The sequence below is a fragment of the Limulus polyphemus genome, unplaced genomic scaffold (assembly GCF_000517525.1).
Source record: "Limulus polyphemus unplaced genomic scaffold, Limulus_polyphemus-2.1.2 Scaffold1389, whole genome shotgun sequence".
NCBI lineage: Eukaryota > Metazoa > Arthropoda > Merostomata > Xiphosura > Limulidae > Limulus > Limulus polyphemus.
In genome coordinates this window covers 72,340-92,959 of record NW_013666999.1, presented here as the reverse complement: position 1 = coordinate 92,959, position 20,620 = coordinate 72,340, and the positions used below count along the sequence as shown (strand labels likewise).

The 20,620-nt window shown below is 34.5% G+C and overlaps 1 protein-coding gene across 1 annotated transcript in view; it reads right to left on the bottom strand.

The window, feature by feature from the left end:
- LOC106463377 overlaps positions 1–20,620 on the bottom strand; it is a 69,978-nt gene that overhangs the window by 4,179 nt on the left and 45,179 nt on the right. The window contains exons 5-12 of the mRNA XM_022390849.1: positions 17,255–17,370; positions 16,570–16,689; positions 15,932–16,042; positions 15,115–15,266; positions 13,445–13,554; positions 7,007–7,110; positions 5,875–6,036; positions 2,888–3,085 (exon numbers count right to left, since the gene is read on the bottom strand). Of these exons, the coding sequence (XP_022246557.1) occupies positions 2,888–3,085; positions 5,875–6,036; positions 7,007–7,110; positions 13,445–13,554; positions 15,115–15,266; positions 15,932–16,042; positions 16,570–16,689; positions 17,255–17,370 (1,073 nt within the window). The remainder of the gene's footprint in view (positions 1–2,887; positions 3,086–5,874; positions 6,037–7,006; positions 7,111–13,444; positions 13,555–15,114; positions 15,267–15,931; positions 16,043–16,569; positions 16,690–17,254; positions 17,371–20,620) is intronic.

The following is a 20,620-nucleotide window of genomic DNA, read 5'->3' as shown; positions in this document are numbered from 1 at the left end:
GTCACATTATAATACCCCCACGGCTAAAAGGGCGAGCATGTTTGGTGGGACGGGGATTTGAACCTGCGACCCGCAGATTGCGAGTCGAGCGCCCTAACCACCTGGCCATGCTGGGCCAGTTTTGAGATAACCCCATGTCTGGTGTTTTCCTTTTCTACCATGTAGGGCCTTGGGTGCATTATAAGAGTGACAGTCAAAACCAACTATCTGATTAGGGTAGCTCAAGAGATGGCATTGGAAGCTGTTGGCTAGCTGCCTTACTTTTAGTCTGCCAAGTTCAAAATTAGGGGCCCCCAGTGGCACAGCGGTATGTCTGCGGACTTAGAACGCTAGAAATCGGGTTTCGATACCCGTGGTGGGCAGAGCACAGATAGCCCATGGTGTAGCTTTATGCTTAATTCCAAACAAACAAACAAACAAAATTAGAGGCGGCTTATGCAGATAGCCTTAGCGTAGTTTCGCGCGAATATCCGAATAAACATAATAGTACTGTCTGTTGTATGTTCATGTAACTACTTTGGAGGGTGTGGATGGATCTTCACCAAAATTGGTATGGAGGGCCATTAGGGCCATTTCCCGTTTTGCGGTTTTTATGAGGGTTTTTCTACCACTACTTCGTCCCCTGTTGATTGACCTTCACCAAATTTGGCATAAAATTTTGATGGGTAATGCAGAGATACATGCAGACTTGCGGACTCCCGTTTTGTGTTGTTTTTTTTTACAATTACATACAGTACTGTGCAAAAGTGTTAGGACAAAGTCAAAAATTAGATTTCGGGCGACTTTCAAAGAACAATGGAAGGTAAATCACAGGTGAAACATCAAAATTTTATTAATCTTCGTATTTAGTACAACAGAAACTCAGTGGAAGTGCTTGAGTTGAGCGAACAGTTAATATTTTGTGTGTCCCCCTTTTGCTATGATAACTGCAGACAGTCTTTCAGTCATTGTTGAAACATATTTAATCAAAGTGTCTTTTGGGATTTTACTCCAAATGTCTCTAATACACTCCCATAAAGTTTCTTTGGAAGTAACCTTTGATTTGTCAAGTTTTGATCTATCAGATCTGCTCAATTGGGTTGAGATTAGGGCTCTGTGGGGTCATTACATCATTTGAATGACTCCATCAGCTTCTAAGTAATTTCTGCATAGGTTTGATGAGTGTTTGGGGTTATTATCTTCTTGGTAGTTGAATCGTTTACCAATAAATCGTAAACCACTGGGTATACTTTGACAGATTAGTATCTGAAGGTACGGGCGCTGGTTCATCATTCCATCTATTTTGCAAATATCTCCTGTCGCCTCAGTAGAAAAACGCCCCCAAACCATCACACTGCTTTCCCCATGCTCCATGGTAGGTGCTATGCATTGAGGTAAGTATCTTTCACCTTTCTTCCACCGGACGTACAACCTATGCTTTGAGACACATATTTCAAATTTGGACTCATCCATCCATAACACCCTTTTCCAATCATCAACAGTCCAGTTTTTGTACTCTTTTTTTAGAAAATTTCATACTCTTGACAATATTTAGAGATCGAAGTTCTGTCTCTTTCTTTCCTTTTTTAAAATTTACCTGTCTTCGTCTCACGATCTACGGTGCACTTGACAGTGTTTGGGGAGCATTTCAAGTCTGCAGCAATTTGTCGAAGAGTCCAGCCAGCATCACGTAAAGCTTTTATGCGAACTCTCTGCTCTACTGACAACTCGCTAGACTTTTTTTGGGCCGTGGCATGACAACAAAACTTAATATATAGTGTTAAACACTGTTTTTATCAAGATTTATGTGTGGAGTGCTATTAAATTGATTTCTTTCAGCATATACCGGTACCATATGCTAGCTCCTTGCTAGCTTCTTTCTATATAGTTAAGACACTGCATGGGGTACCATGACAGTTATTTCAGACCCTAAATTTGTTCAATATGTTCATTCAGGCAGAATCCTTATGACATACCCTTGGTACAAGTATATGGGAATTATAATATAATATTCTCACCCTGGCTCATTCAATTGTCAACAGGGATCAGTGAAGCATTACCATAGTTTTGAAATCTACATTCTGAATGAGCCCCATAAAATGGAAAGAATGATAAAATATTCTCTTGTCCTTACATTTTGCACAGTACTGTATAATGCGCTCGACTCGCAATCTGAGGGTCGCGGGTTCGAATCCCCGTCACACCAAACATGCTCGCCATTTCAGCCGTGGGGGCGTTATAATGTGACGATCAATCCCACTATTCGTTGATAAAAGTGTAGCCCAAGAGTTGGCGGTGGGTGATGATGACTAACTGCCTTCCCTCTATTATTACACTGCTAAATTAGGGACGGCTAGCGCAGATAGCCCTCGTGTAGGTTTGCACGAAATTCAAAACAAACAAACAAACAAACTGTCCAGGGGACGGGTACTCCAGCTAGTAAACAATATTTTAAATTTTGTATGACTTAAAAAGCGTATTTAAGCTAGAAGTCGTGTGACGTTTGTTCGAAAAATATAGAGTACTACAAGTACTTTAGCTTAACAATGAAAGAAATAGTCAGTTGGCATCTTTCCCAAAACGTATGTAAACCCTTTAGCTGTTTGATGGCACAACTTTGTTCAATAGAAGTCGGGGAAAAAGCTTTTCTAAACACTAATCTCAAGATTGTTTCTCATGCAGGTAGAACAAAACTGAAACCGAACTGGAAACTATTTGATTTTAATGAATAAACTTCTATTTATTTATTTTTACTAAAAGCATTTAGATAAAAAACAACACATTTTATTATTAAAGTCACTTTAAACCATTGTAAAAAAAAACTGCTTTCAGAAACAACACATCTTTTATCAAAGCAATTAAAAAACAACATTCATTTGAAATTTCTTATTCACTATTTTATGATTACCTTCCAGTTTAATGATGCGTCTTTCCGTTCCTTTGCCTTTGACTTTAGTTTACTCTTAATTACCATAACCGCTCGTTGTTCTTCCTCAGGGTCGTCACTACTAGAGGGCGCTGCTAGTTTAATGGAATAGCTTTGCATGTATGCTTGGGCTTTTTTCTGACTCACAGCTTTCTCTAGGGCTACAACGATCTTTGCCCACTGTATAAAAGGGTAGATAGGATATTTTTATTAACTTTGAATTACAAAGTTTCCAAATAAAACAATGCTTCTTAACTAAACATTTCTTGTAATTCTCTCGTAGACTACAGAAATCAACTTGAAAAGAATAAGAAGTAAAACGATGCTAAAAAGACAAACTGTAAATCTTGGTAAGACAATAGTAACCGAACCAGCACGGTTTTTCGGTGACGATTTTGATGCGTTTTATTTTAGGCTTTCAAACTTTATAATAAAAAACAGAACTCGTAACAGGTACAATACGTTTTCCTACAACACCAAAATATACTGACTACATTTAGTATAGCAAATGTGTCCCTTAAAAACCTTCAAGTCTTCAACCTAAAAAAAAAAAATACTGACTGTTACAAGATTCCTACAATAATGAAAGAAGAATATATTTTTCAAGGAAAGTACGAGAAAGTACGAATAAAATAAACATCTACAGGGCGTCTCCAGGAATTAGGAATTTCATCGGGGGGGGGGGTCTTTTATATTTATTATACTGTACATTTTTCTGAGATATGTGTAAGCACGTGTACTGAAGTATATATGTATATATATATATATTACCGTAGGAAGCAATTTTTGAGTGGTCAGACCACTGCCACAGCTAAACAATGCTAAGTACACTACCGGTATTCAAAACATGCCATTTCTAGGAGGGTCAGGGGGCATGCTCCCCAAACATTTTTGAAAAGTTAATGCTATGAGATTGAATCTTGAGTCGTTGTGACTGAAAATGCTGCATACACACAACGTAACGTACTGAATTAAAAGAAGCAAGTTTTAATACATAGGTTGTAGCTATACATGACACGAGAAAGTGGTCAGGCAATGGCCTGACTGGCTTTACCGTTTCCTATGGTCCTGATATATATATATATTTATATAACACTGCATATGTTATAACGATGATCAAGTCATTTTGAAATACATATTTATACAAGTTTTAAAAATACAGTATTTAATTTCTTATAACACTAAAATGTTGTATTTAATTAGACGCTCAACGTTTCACTTTGCAGCTTCTTCTGGAGCGTTCACTAAAAAATCAACCAAACTGACACAACTTAGCTTTAAAAACCATTTGTAGCTTTGTACTGTCAGTTTCGGTTTGTATTTTAGTGAACGCTGAAGATGCTGTAAAGCGAAACGTTGAGTGTCTAATTAAATAAAAACAACACTTTGGTGTTGTAAGGTCGTTTATTTCTAGTATTAATAACTTTTAGAAATAAACCGGGTGATATCTACTCATTAATTAATTGGAGTTTGTCTGTAATCGTAAGTATGTAAATCTTATTTTAACAGCTAGTTTACCTTATTTATATAATCTATAAATACTGTCATTTGAATTATTCAGTTTAACTACTGTATCGAACTAGCTTGGAATCTGTAGGTTTGAACAAACAGTTAAAGCCTTCTGAAGCTTGTTTAAACTTCTCCCAGTGTGAATTAAAATATGAAGGACTTATTCTGGCCACAACGTGATTTTACAATAACTGTATGGCGTTTGCCTCATCACTGTGGTTCATAACGATATGGTTCTCGCATTGGCATAAATATGTCCCCGCAATTGCGGGGGCTCGAACCAAAAGGATCCCGAATCAGTTAGAATCGTAACAACAATTATAGGTAAATAAATATAGGGGGCCCAATTACTTTTTATACGGAGGGGACTATTTTTTTCTAGTTACTTCACTGGGTACTTGCCTGTTCACGTTATACACAGAAACGGGACAGCTGGTCGTTCAGTAATTCGAATACATGAACAGAGGCGTAGATTTGTGTTACGCACGAGGAATAGATGGATCCGGTTAACTTTCCCCGGAAAAGTTGTGAAATTTAAACCTGAAATGGCTCATTCTCATGACCTATGTTACGTGTACAACCTATATATGATTAATCATACAGGCAACGTAAAATATTGCTAAAACTCACATTTCGATCACTGTAACTTTTTTCTAAATTTTCTCGGGATAAAACAATTAGCGTTGACAACTCAAATAATTATAACGCAGAGGTTTGTTCATTAATCGATTTTTTTAAATAAAAGATAAACTGGCATAGAATGATCAAATTTAATATATTAATGTATATATATATATACATTTATAAGGGGAAGTTACTTACAGGATTCAGCGTGCATACTGCCGTGATTTCGTTAGGCTTAACCAAGTTTGTAACGTAGAAGACTTTACAACTTATGTTCAAGATTTTGTATTAAAAATTTAATATGTATCATGAATTTTCAACGTCCGTGCGTATGCCCAGCTACGCCCCTGGTTATGGTTGTGCCAAGGATGTTGGTTTCGCTATTATTGTTAAACTTCAATTTGATATTTAGATATGGCGTTTCGTGAAATTAATGTTTATTTGGAGTTCAATAGGGTGTTCGTTCGAATGTCCCTATTCTGCTATACGTAGACATGACCTTTGGGAGTTTTTTTGAAGATGAATTTAGATAATGTAAACAATATGTGGACTGTAGATAACAGATTTTCGTGCGTAGATCTGATCTTGAGAGGAAATTTCTTGTTCTATACTGCTTTACTAGATCTATGGAAAGACTCGGCCCGAAACAATAAGCCAATACCACGTCAACCTATGGAAGTCCATACAACACAATGTACACTGCATTTGGGAGTAATAAAAGTCCCAATCCTTCTATTTTAAAACTAAATCTGACTCATAACGTACAATTTAACCTAGCATCTTTCTTGACATTAATCCATTGATAGTTTCGGTTTTGTTTATGAATGTCTACTCACCTGCTTTACGAATTCTCTTTCCGACTGTGTGATGACATCGCAATATGTGTTTCCCATCATGGCAATAAGAATGTTGATCATCAAGATGGGCATAATGACCACGAAGACAGCAAAAGTAAACCATGTTAACACATAGTAAAGCGTTTCACTGAAACTTCGGCACTGAATAAAAAAACAAACAACGCACCATGTTATGAATTACTCAGTTCGTAATGTTAGGATTTTCCATAATGACCAAGAACTTAGAACCACTATAAAAAGATCACAAAATTTTAGAATATTTATTTTTTGATAAAAAAAATGCATCCTATCGTTTAGTATATTGCCATAGTCGTGTGTTTTAATGTAGAAGCTTAAATGGAAAGTTATTATTCGATGTCTGGTTTATTTAATCGAAAATGCATTAAACGAAAACGTTAGAATGTGTGTACTAAGAATATCAACAAACTTTGAATTACAAATGGTTTTGAAAGTATTTTTTATGGTTGAGTTATAGTAATGATGTTTTTGTAATTTATAGAATTTCTTTGTCGTGGTGCCCAGAAAGTTGAAAAAGTTTATTGATATCCTTAGTATACACGTTCTAACGTTTTCATTGTGAAACTTTTCACATTATTTTTCCACAAGAGATTATACTTTAAAACATATAATATAATTAGCATGTCTATCTAAATATCTGAAAATATTATTCGACTGCCTTTTCGAAAACTTGCAGAGGCAACGAGACAGAATAATAACTTTTAGAGTAAAAGTCAGACCCGACGCCAGAGGGAGTGCCGGGTGGGCTAAGCCCCTCCAATAATTCTTGACTCCATTTGACATTTGTGGTCTTAATGATATTTTTTTTTATATAAAAGAATGAATAATGAAAGTATCTTATCCGTTGTGTTACAATAGAAATATGTGATATGAAAACTAGAACGAAACGTGTAGAAGCACAAAATTAACATTTTTGCTTGTTTATGTGGCTTTTTCATTCGTATCAACTTTTAAAAAATCTTTGTTCTTTATATTAGTTCAATTCAAAATACAAATACAGTTATAATCACTGTAAGTCTGACCCCATATTCATTGTTCCCCACCTGAGGGAAGCTGGGGCCAGATATGGGTTAAGCTTTGACAAAGAACGTACCTCGTAAAACCCCAGAGTCATGTGAAAGAGGGTCATCCAAGTTCCTGAGAAGGTCTGGAATCGAGAAGTTTTCCCCGTGTGATTTTTAAACAGGAAATAAAACGCTGCAATAAATTTTTTTTAACGTTAAGAAAATTTTGTGTTATTAGTTGAATGATGAAAACATGTAACAGAATTTACGTAACAGCATTTTTAAATGAATCAGAAATCATCCTACGTCACTGGGTTTGCAAAGTCCTTCATTAGGAAGAAATATTTCACCATGACAGATGATTGAAATTGGTTTTCTAAACATCAATCTTTAACCCCCTTTCGTCAATATCGATAATTTTGAACTGACGTTAATTTATCATTATCAATAAATTTTCTATGAAAGTTTAATTGACTTGTTCGTGTGTTTATTTTTTTTTTTAACAAAGCCACATAGGGTTATCTATCTGCTGAGTCGGCCATGTTGTAAGGCCGTAGACTTACCGCTGTTCTGCCGGAAGGCTTTACTTGACAGTAGTTTTAAAAGCGGACAGCCAAGTATAATTAATAATACAAAACTGTATTTACATTTTTTTTTTTTAGTTTTGAAGGAAAACATGGTTAATTAAAAAAAGGATATCATTATAAAAGTCGCAAACAAATTTAATCTTGTGTTTGTTTGTTTATTTGTAATTATGCACAAAGCTACACAATGGGCTATCTGTACTCTGCCCACCACTGGTATCGAAACCCGGATTCTAGCGTTGTAAGTCAGTAGACATACCGCTGTGCCACTGGGGGACAAATTTAATCTTTTGTTTGTTTATTTGTAATTAAGCACAAAGCTACACAATGGGCTATCTGTACTCTGCCCACCACGGGTATCGAAACCCGGATTCTAGCGTTGTAAGTCCGCAGACATACCGCTGTTCCACTGGGGGACAAATTTAATCTTCAAAATGATTTTAATTGTATACACTCTGTGTCCACCAAGTACATTATACTTTAGAAACGTGTATTACATGATATCCAAGCAGGTGTGTTAATACTTTAAGAATATGCAAAACTAGGGTTACCAGACGTCACAGTTTTTAGCCTTATTTTTTCTGTCCCGATACAGAAAGAGTAAAACTTTTAAAATGTCCCGGTTTCTCTATACCTCAGTGTAAGTTTTATACGTATACTTTGTCATTATATATACACTGTTTCTGTTTTACTTGGAGTTTGTTTGTTTGTTCGTTTTTAAATTTCGCGCAAAGCTATACGAGGGCTATCTGCGCTAGCCGTCCCTAATTTAGCAGTGTAAGACTAGAGGGTGGGCAGCTAGTCATCACCATCCATCGCCAACTCTTGGGCTACTCTTTTACCAACGAATAGTGGGATTGACCATCACATTATAATGCCCCAACGGCTGAAAGGGCAAGCATGTTTGGTGGGACGGGGATTCGAGCCCGCGACCCGTAGATTGCGAGTCGAGCCCCCTAACAACATGGGCATGCCGGGCCGCGAATCAGCAGTCAGTGGGTTAATTGCATACTTTAATTAAACAATAGCATCTGAAAATCCATTATCGTTTTCAGTATATGATTTATATGTATGTTTAGTAATATGAATCTTGGTTGTTAATTATAATTGCTTATTCGTGATTAAAATAAACGTTTCGTTTTTAATAGATAAGCTCGTTTGTAAGAAATATTGTGCGCTGTGAAAAATTACTGATTTATTATGTTAGTGTCAGGGGTGGGGGGAAACGTCTGAGAATAAACAGATTTGAACCTAACCACATTATTATCTAAATAAACGTTTTCCTATGAGCCTTAAATATATTGCAGTAGCTTAATGAGCTACATGTTAGGCACTCAATCGCTGTATCTCATTTAATTTATTGGTCTCCCTTCAATTTTATACCCCCCACCCCCGTGTGGAAAACATGGCTATGCCATTGAAAGCTTTGTACGAACTATTTGCGCATTGTCATCCCTAATATTTTGAACTAACAGACTATGGGGAAGGCAACTGGTCGAAAGCACCCACCGACAACTTTTGAGCTACTCTTGTCTTATCAAATAATACTAGGATTTGATCACATACACTGCCTCAAATTACGGCAACCGGCCTCGAACCTTAATATCCTGGGATTCACAGTTTAAACGCGCTAACACTCGATCATGCCTGACCACTAATATTAATATTATAACAAAGTTTAGAAAAAAAAACGATTTTTATACTCCAGATATATTTAAAAGATTTTTTTTTAATTAGCATTTCGCCTTCATCAGGGTTAATATATACAATTGTTTGATATTTGAATATTTGTTAAATTATAAAACTACTTGTAATGTTTTATTTCTCGAGTCTGCCGTAACGTGCGTCTAACAATGTATAGATTATAATTATTGTTTCACTATTGTTCTAATATTTTAGTAGAGTTACGATACTTACTATACAGCTATACTAACATATGATATATATATATTACCTTTATATGAGATATAAAAATAAAGTTTGTTTTTAATTATGCACAAAGCTACACAAGGGCTATCTATGCTCTGCCCACCACGGGTATCGAAACCCAGTTTCTAGCGTTGTAAGTCCGCAGACATACCGCTGGGGGGGCTAAAAATAAAGAGAACTAAAATATGATACAAGACTCGGATGGATTACTTAGATTACCTCAGCTTCTTGCTGAAATTTCCATGTGCTCATTGTGCACGTATTTGTAGGTGACCTGTAGCTCACAATACAGGTAGCTTTACAGCTACCACAAGTGTATTTATATGTGATCCAATAGGAATGGGTAGAATGTCTTTGGTTTTAAACATATTTTTAAATTCTAAATGTTGACGTAACTACTAAACGTAGCTTAATTTGTGAGTAATATATTTGATCATTTTTGGAATTTGATATTTGAGTTTAAAACTTTGTTTGCCCATGAAAGTAATGATAAGAACCAGTGGATATTTTGAGACAGTGTGTGACTTTTTGGTAGGTTCTATTTGCTTTATTAAAAATTTTCGTGTGATAGGGTGTAAGAAATTAAGGGGACAACCATGAATTTGTAATATGTCATGAATTTTTGAAATTTCTGAGCGAAGACAATAGTAGTCATGACAGGTATTATACACTGTATTTAGAAGATTTAAAACAAGGTTATGTTTGAAGGAGTCTGGTATTAAACTGTAGAAACGAAAGTATAAGCCAATAAATGTCTTTTTTTTTACGGTTAATAGATGTGGCAAAGAGATTGTTTATTTTGTTTACTGGATCTAAAAAAGCTAAGTTATTTTTTTTCTTCCAACTTACATGTAAAGTTTATACACAGATGTTGTGAGTTTAGATATTCTAGAAACTTCTTTGCATGATTAGTGTTGTGAAAGAGTAGAAAAATATCGTCAACTTTCTGTATAATACTCTTTTGTAACAAAGGGGGAAATTATCCAGCCATTGACGTTCGTAATTACATAGAAAAATATTTGTAAAGGTCGGACCTAGTAATTGTCCTCCAGGGCCAATTTAAGAAGCTCTTCGAATTTTTTGTTGGTTAAAGTTAGAGTGGCAGGGAATAACTGTTTACTAATTATTTTAATTGTTTCCTCAAGTGAGGTGTTAGTGAATAGGGACTGAATATCAAAGCTGGCCATGACGAATTCTACTCTTTCACTGGTTGTGATTGTGTTGTTTATGAAAGGAATGTTCATTGTGGGCGTTTTCGTGTGTGTGTTTTTTGGTGTGTTGCAGTTGTTATGTTTTTTTTTGTGATTTGAAAATATTGTCGATGTAATATTCGGGGTATCCGTTTCGTAATAGCAGTGATTTAAAGTAATTTTTTGTGCTGTTTGAATGGCATTCAGCATGTAGCAGTTTCGATATATTCTCCTTAATTCTCCTATTATTGTTTTCCTTCTGACTTTGTAATGGAAAAATATTGGCTTCCTGCATTCTTTGTTATGCACGGAGTTCCGTCTTAAGGTCTTAAAGGCAAATTATATATATATATTAGATATAAAAATAAAGAGAACTGCAATATGATACAAGACTCGGATGGATTACTTAGATTACCTCAGCTTCTTGCTGAAATTCCCATGACTGTGGGAGGGTTTTAATTCTGTTAGTAATTTTTTTCGGCAAAGCACCTTTTTCTTTGAGATGTTTAAGTATCGTTTTGGCTTCTTCTTCGACCGTCTTGGTTGGATTTTTGCTTAATGTAGCATAGGTGGGTATGCCTTGAAGGTATTCCTCTATTTTACCTTGGTAACTGTTTTTGGTTAGGACTACAAAACCTTTCCCTTTGTCTGATTCTTTTATGATCAGATTGTCGTTTGTTCGCAGCTATTTTATAGCTGCTTTTCCTGCTGGTGATATGTTATCTTGATGATTTTCATGTGTTGTTAGGATATTTTTTATCTAGTGCAGCAGGAAGAAGATATTTTGTTCTGTGGTTGTTGGTGTTTTTGGCGGTTGATACTTTTGTGAGTCAAATGGATGATTGCTAATTGATAGATGATTCTGATTATCTTCTTGATGATTTCTATCTCCTATTTCACTCGTGTCTTCTATAGTTTTCTGAGATGTTTGTTATATCTTTAGTGTCATTATGTTCTTTCCAGCGGACACTATATATATATATATATAGCGATTTCAAGTTATGTTAAAATGTCTAGATGGGTGTTGTCTGTAAGTTTTCACCTTAAAGCAAAGTTTGGACCTTTTGCCAGAAGTGACATAGCGTTGGGTTGAAGGTTTATATGGTTTTTCTGTTGTCACTGTTTCTTGGAATATTTCTGTCGTAATTGTCCAACAGTTCTTTTACTTTTATGTGCTAGTAGAATTGATAGCTTACGTTTATGACGTGTTTCATAAGTATTCATTTCCTCTACTGACGCTATTACTTTCAGTTTAACACTTGCGTGCTCTGGGGGTATCACACATTCTTACAATTTATTTTTAACACTGTTGGTAAACTTTGTATCCTATTATTGTTTCTTAGCAGCTTCTAGTCTATGTGTTTTTTTTAGCTAATGATAAAACATATTGTAGTTCTCTATAGTTTTATATCTCATATAAAAGTAATATATGTCATATGTTAGTATTATAACTCTAATATTAGAACAATCTTAAAACAATAATTATAATCTATACATTGTTAGACGCGCGTTACGGCAGACTCGAGAAATAGAACATTACAAGTAGTTTTATAATTTAACAAATATTCTAGTGTCAAACAGTTGTGTATATTAACCTTGATGAAGCCGCAAAGGCGAAACGTTGAATAAAATAAAATATATTTTAAATATATCTGGAGTATAAAGGTCGGTTTTTTCTAAACACTTTATCTAAATGTATAAATCACTCCAGTATGCATTGCAAATTTTGAAAGATTGTTTTGTTTTTGAATTTCGCGCAAAGCTACACGAGGGCTATCTGCGCTAGCCGTCCCTAATTTAGCAGTGTAAGACTAGAGGGAAGGCAGCTAGTCATCACCACCCACTGCCAACTCTTGGGCTACTCTTTTACCAACGACCGTCACATTATAACGCCCCCACGGCTGAAAGGACGAGCATGTTTGGTGTGACAGGGATTCGAACCCGCGACCCTCAGATTGTGAATCGAGTGCCTTAACCACCTGGCCATGCCGGGCCTATTTTGAAAGAAAACAAAAAATGAATATTCTACGTTATTTAGTTCAGAAACTTTTCTGAGCTTACTCTCCAACTAACATTGTTTAAACCAGGTCGGTAATTTCGACCAGCATCAGGTTCAATACGTTTAGTAGGGCCTTTGGTACAAAATAGAATAATGCATAAACACATATGGCACAAAATGTAAAAAGATGTTAAAGAAAAAGTTACAAAAAAGGTATTAATTTTTTTAATGGTTTTGTACACTTTTTAATAGATTCAACTGTTATTTTTCTATTACGTGCATGGTTGCATTGTGCTAACAACAATATCTCAACCACAAAACTATCAGTAAAGCTAGGTACTACTCTGCGCATGACCAGTTTCCTTAAGTTGTAATTCACTTTCATTTCCCGCCCCGGTTTGGAAGAGCGCCAAATAAAGGTACTCATACTGTTAATCTTAGCGCACTCATTCACCATGCTCCTCCTGTGGATCAGTGGGAAGTTTACTGGTACAGAACGCTAAAATCCGGGATTCAACACCCCTAGCAAAGAAGTGCATGATATAACTTGTTTAAAAAATATCAATATCAATTGATCATAATCTTTTATCCCGTATTGGGAGAGTGGTAAGTTTACGGACTTATAACGCTAAAATTCAGAGTTCGATTCCCCGTGGTGGACACAGAAGATAGCCTAATGTGGGTTTACTCTAAAAAAAACAAAAAACAACCATGATTTTCAGCCACCTAGTGGTGCTACCTATATAAATATCAAGGCGTTGAAAGCAACAGTACTGCAAATGTCTATGTCTTTTATAATATAAGAACGTTCGTTGTATGACATACCTTGTGTAAACCCCAACAGGAAAATAAAGTAAATTATACTAAATCTGACGATGTCTCCAACTAGCATATTGTAGATCATGGTTACAAAAGGACCCGTCAACTTTACGGCCCTAGAGAAAGATATTTAAACAGAAAGTTCTGATAATCAGAGACTAGAACCAGTTATATTTCTACTATCATAAACAGAAAGTTCTGATAATCAGAGACTAGAACCAGTTATATTTCTACTATCATAAACAGAAAGTTCTGATAATCAGAGACTAGAACCAGTTATATTTCTACTATCATAAACAGAAAGTTCTGATAATCAGAGACTAGAACCAGTTATATTTCTACTATCATAAACAGAAAGTTCTGATAATCAGAGACTAGAACCAGTTATATTTCTACTATCAGAGCGATTTTGGTAGTTAAGTTACATTTGATTTAAAAGAAAAACTTCTAGAAATAAATACTAGTACCAAGAGGGAAATAACGAGCTCATATATAAACGATAAAAGCTATAAGTGTTGCCTTAAAATGCTCTATAGAAAGGACAGACTTAAAATTCTTTTTAATTATTCTTATGTTATTTCAATATTCCTTTCAGAATTCAGTATATTTTTTAAATAACAGAAAATGCTGGTCAACAGTTTCAATAGTAATGAAATATAATATTTTGTTTGAAAATTAATTTCAAAGTTACAGTATTGCTGCACAAAATAGAATTCAGTTGTGTGTTGGAATATGATAGATTATCTTGGTTCTGAAGTTTTATGTTAGTACAGGATACAAATACATATACCAATTGTAAATAAGGAACGTAATTGTTACATTGAGGGCCACAAAAGCAAAAATTTGAGGTTGAATTTCAAATTTACAAATTAATTTATTCAGTAAAATTTGCGTACACAAGTAATGGGAATGAAACTGAAAACTAAATTTATTAACTAATTATAAGTGAAACGAACCTGAGCGGGAGAAGATCTTAGGAAGAGTTCTTATTTGCTCAACGTTTCGGCTGTACCCCTTCATCAGGAGCTTATATTATAATTAGCCCTCTATCACTCTAGTCAGGAACCTTTGTATCATAAAAATTAAACCATATAAGGCTGTGAAATGTGGTTTCTTTTATGAATACAAAGGTTCTTAATTTGAGTGATAGAGGGCTCTGTAAAAAAGATAAACTCCTGATAAAGGCGGTAAAGCCGAAACGTTGAGCGAATAAAAACTCTTCTTAAGATCCTCTGTTGTTCAGGTTCGTTTCATTTATTCGTGATTATGTGCAATATACTTCAGTCAGCATTATGTAATTGAAAAAAAAAAAAAGAAGTTTGTAAACGTTTCAAAGACAAGTTTATCACAAGGTATGATATAACGGTAACTATGATAAGCAAAGCAACGCATATTTTTACAGGTTGATAACATACGTCTCTGCATTATGAGTAAATTTTGACATTATTCAAGGCCCACTATTTAGAAAATCGTCTGATTCTCAAAGTCAGAGTTTTACGTGGAGATTAAACGAATCAAAATGAAATATCGTCTGCACAAAACCAAGTAAATGCTAAATTATTTTCCAGGCTTTAGCCGCCAATGTTATACAGTGAGGTATTAATTTTTGCGTGTTTTTTGTTTAGGATAAAAAGAAGAAACAAAAAAAAAGAAATTGTCGCAGTTTCTGCTCTTACCCTGCAAAGAAAATTAAGAATAACCAACAGCCAGGGATGGCGAAGGAAAGTAGAATATCCTCTGTCTGTCTGTCCCCCGTTAGTCGACAGGGTACACAGAGCAGGATAGAGATGTTGGCAACAAGGAAGATGATCTTTGTAGGAGTACTAATCTGTAAAACAATCGATATAAATCAGCGATTGAGTTTATTGTTGAATATCAAAATTAATTTATTTTACATAAGAGTTGTTCACATTTATTTGGTATCTTACATTCCACTCCAACTTTATTGTATACGGTGAACAGATTTTTGTAAAACTATGTTTACTGCGCAAAGTATCGAATCGTGACTTCCTTTCTTTCTGTAATCTTGTTAGTAGCAGAATTAAGGTTTAACTTATTAGTAACAATTCTTTAAAGATGGTTGTCCGCAGAAATTTTTCCGAGGAGGGGCAGTTTTCTGGGGGTGGGGAGTCCCCCGCGGACGCCCATGGATGGCTTCATATTTTTTATGGTTACTACCTACTATATTGTATGTAAAATATTATTTATTTTTTTACACAGTAGATGCAAGTTCTAACAAGAAAATTATTGTTAAGAACCAAAATAATCTATAGCTGTGGAAGACTTTTGTGACGTATGCTATTTTTTTTTTCTTACAGAAAATATCGCGCTAACGTCCTATCGTTAAGGTATTAATACGATTCTGTTTTTAACGTTTAAGACGCTTGACTGATTTCTTTATAAGGACGCTAAATGGACACTTGAGCTTTATAAGACATTTAAGTTACCGAAATTTGATCTTCTTGCAAGAAAAACATCGCTCATTACACTTACAAGATTAATAAGAAATCCCAGGATTCCTTGCGACATTACTTCTTCCCCTTGTTGAAATACCAGGAATGCTACGCATCCCAAACAGGTTCCTAATTCAGCGCAATAGCGAAACTAGAAGAGAGAAAGCTGTAGATAATTGGAATACAGTATGCACAAATGACAGATACACTAAAAAAGCCAATTTTAATTCATATTAATCAATAAGTTAGAATTATTTTCTTTATAATTATTATAAGTTCCAATAAATATCTGTACAACAAAAATAAGAGCCATCAGGAGATTTAGAGCACCGAATGAACATGTCGAAAGGAAGTTGAATTAGTTATTGCAAACAAACAAAAACATTAATTTTCAAACTAGTGGTTATCCAACTCCAACACAAAGGTATCTGTAATAAGATCATAGGGTTATTTATTACTTTACGATATATTTAGATTAATAGCCAAGGATGTTAAACATTTTAATGTTATTTGTATGGACTTATTTTACCCATATTACTTCAGTTTTATTTACTTTTAAGAACTTTCACGTTTTACTGCGATAAACACATTTTGAACAATCATAATCAAAAAATACAAATTTCAATGTTACATTTTTAACTGTAACGTTTTTTTAAATAATATAATTAAAAAACTTACTATTGCACATACATCAGTGGGACCCAGTAGGCTGCCATCTGGTGTTGGACGGAGTGAAACAGCAATACTGAGGGTTATCAGGTGTAGGAACATAAGCGCCAAACGTTTCAGAAAATGATTCTGACAAAAAATTAAACAAAGTGAATTCAGATTACTATAACCGAATTTTATTTGTATGAAATGAGAAAAAAAAAAGATTTTTGACAGAACAATAATACTCTGAAATCAAAATGAGCCAAGCGTATGAGTAAAAAAATACAAATTATTATTATTAATAATTTATAAATGTGTGACATAGAGACACATACCACTTAAAAGTGAATTACAAACTGCGGGTGAAATTCTTGTTCTCTATAGGTTAAAATCTTTAGATGCACGATTTTGTGGACAGCAATAAAAATTATTATTTGTATTATTTTGTTAAATGTGTTATGTTGATAATTCAGTTCAGGGGTTAAATTCTGCCAGCTCACCGGTACTGAGTACCGGAACTTATTTTTTTAAGGCAGTACTAGTACTGGGGTTTATTTGAGTTGCTTTGTCGTTTTTTACGTTTAGACGTAGAGTTTTTTTTCTTTTTCAAAAACAGGCCCACTTCATCCAGTTGAGTACCTCTATTTTTTTTTTTTTGAGAATTTCATCCGTGATTCAGTTAGATTTAATATTGATTTTTTATCTTTTTTACCCTGGCAAACGTTTTCCATTTCTCTTCTAAGAGCCGCTGGATGGCACGACTGTCCAACATGTCCAAATGTTCATTTTTCGTTCCGTTTAAAATAATTATCAGGGCAGAATTCCTATCTGGAGAAGGAGAAAAAGAAATGAATGTTCTTAAAGCTATTGTAAAAAAAAATATATATTTTTAACGTTCCTCATATTTTTTACAATAGTTCATTCAAAATATTGTAATCTTATTTTAACGTTCCTCAATATTGTAATCTTATTTTAACGTTCCTCATATTTTTTACAATAGCTCATTCACAATATTGTAATCTTCTTTTAACGTTCCTCATATTTTTTACAATAGTTCATTCACAGTATTGTAATCTTCTTTTAACGTTCCTCATATTTTTTACAATAGTTCATTCACAATATTGTAATCTTCTTTTAACGTTCCTCATATTTTTTACAATAGTTCATTCACGAAGGTTACAATATTGTGAATGAACTATTGTAAAAAATATGAGGAACGTTAAAAGAAGGTTACAATATTTTGAATGAACTATTGTAAAAAATATGAGGAACGTTAAAATAAGATTACAATATTGTGAATGAACTATTGTAAAAAAATATGAGGAACGTTAAAAGAAGATTACAGTATTGTGAATGAACTATTGTAAAAAATATGAGGAACATTAAAAGAAGATTACAATATTGTGAATGAACTATTGTAAAAAATATGAGGAACGTTAAAAGAAGATTACAATATTGTGAATGAGCTATTGTAAAAAATATGAGGAACGTTAAAAGAAGGTTACAATATTTTGAATGAAGTACTATAAAAAAATATGAGGAACGTTAAAAGAAGATTACAATATTGTGAATGAGCTATGATTTATAAAATACAGTAATTTAGAAATTCTAGGGTTAGATGTTTTTTGCAATATTATTGCGCGAGCAGAAAATCGAACAAACGGTGTTAAGAATACATACACTTACAAACTTAAGTTTAAATAAAAGTAAGTTTCACATAAAACTAATCGAACTATTATTATTTAAATAATTTGTTTAAAACTAGTTTTACTCACACACGCCAGTAAGTTAATTGAAGAATTTATTTTTGTTTAGGGTTAGCCTTAGTTGCCGATTGTCAAACTGAGCCCCCTGGTGGCTCAAAGGGAAGTCTGAGAGCTTACAACACTAAAACTCGGTTTCGATATCCGCGGTGAGCACAGCACAAATAGCCCATTGTGTAGCTTTGCGCTTAACAACAAACAAACTAACCAATACTAATGTAAATATTGTTACCATAGTATGTTATTGTCAAAAATAAATAAATGAATCATACTGGGAGAAAAGAAGTAAACTAAACGTCTAATTTCTGCAGGTAAATACTAGTAGTTTTTATTCATTAAGGCTTTGATATTATGATTTAAGAGATAATGGAGGTAACTAAAAATCAGAGCCAAATGTCAGGTTTAAACTATTCCTTTTTTATGAAACAAGTAATAAATCATACGACCACCTCCAGAAAAATTAAGTTCTTAATTGTACCGTGATTGTACAACTGTCACCTAGCAGCTATCATGGGTAATCTAGTAATGACCCATTTCGCAAGACATGCCTATTTCGTCTATGCGAAATTTGCCCGGCATGACCAGGTGGTTAGGACGCATGTTAATTTTCATGACAAGTTCAATGTAAAGAGTTTCTTCAATACATTCCACAAAATATATTTCGTGAGCAGGGGTCTTAGATCGTTTGTTGATTGTAGAATTTCGCTCAGAGCTATTCGAGGACTATCTGCCGTATCTGTCCCTAATTTTGAAGTGATAGACTAGAGTGAAGGCAGCTAGTAAACACCATCTACCGCCATCTCTTGGGCTACTCTTTACCAACGAAAAGTGGAATTGGTCGTCACAATAACGCCTCACGGCTGAAAGAGCGAGCATGTTCGGTTAGGAGATTCGAACCCACAACCCGTAGATTGCGAGTCAAGATTCCTAACCCCAATGCTGGGTCCAATCTTTAGAGATTTTTTTATTTACTAACTACCATACAATTTAGCCGCCCAGAGTTTCTTTATTTGTTTACGTGAACGAAATATTTTGTACACAGTGGGATAAACGTCATGCTATTAATTTCGAACTGTGAATCAGAGGAAAAGAATCCAGTTAGCAGCACACGCGTCGCCTGAATAACGGTATTAAGTATCACTATTATCACCCACCTACAGGTGAAAGTGGAAAAACTTGTTTGGTAACACCACGTTTCGAAACCGAGATTACCGAATTTTCAGTTCGACGCTAATCACTGGGCCACCATCTAGGGTAAAGCTCTCGGTTTAAAAAAAATGATTAAAGATCTGTCAAAGTTAAAGTACTATAATAAGGCTACTGCAACTCTCATTCAATGATATTAATCTCATCTAGTAAAACAAGTATCAATTAAAACAACAAATGATAATAACATATGTTAGAAAGAAGCTCTGTAGTTTGGCAATAGAAGTTAGAGTTAAAAAGTGGGACTTTTTTGAATTAAAGGGAGTGGATAAGGATAAAAAACAACAAAAACAAAAGGCTTCAATGTTCCTCAAGGCACTGAGCTTCGCTGATTTAAAAAAAAAAACGTTTTTCATTTAGTTAATAATTATTATTTAGTTTCTTTCGTGCTTCAGCTTTTTATCCTGAAAATGTAAAGAGCTCAACAAACACCTAGGTGGCCTATGGCGGGTAAATATATACAGTATAATTTACTATGAGCAGCGTTTTCGTCTTTATTCTAACATATGCTTGGTTGTACAGTCATAATCCAGAAAAGTAACTAAGAGAATTGAGATGTTGCATTTTTGAATATAAATAATCAGTTATTAATACTTCTTAGTTCCGAGTGTTCGGAAAGTCAGTAGGAAGATATTGAATGGGCATTCACAATGCTTAAAATGTCAAAGTATATGCTCTCATGCGTGATATCAAAATACACAGTTGATAGCTACACTTTGAAATGGGACATTGTTTGTTATACACAGACGTAAATTCTTCATATGTCCCTCTCCCCCAGTGGCCCAGCGGTATGTCTATGGACTTACAACGCTAGAATCCGGGTTTCGATACCCGTGGTGGGCAGAGCACAGATAGTCCATTGTGTAGGTTTGTGCTTAACTACAAACAAACAATCTTCATATGTACTACGCCCGCGTCGACGACAACCTTAAATGTTCTTACAGATTCGTAATGCATACTGCTAATTATTAATTAGGCAAAATAAAGAACAAATAAAATTGATCGCTATACTTTCGAGAAGCAATATTTCTGGAACTTCTTGAGTAGGCGTTTCTTCGTTTATCATAAATATCATTGAACTGGAATGACTTTATAGAACTATGAACAAT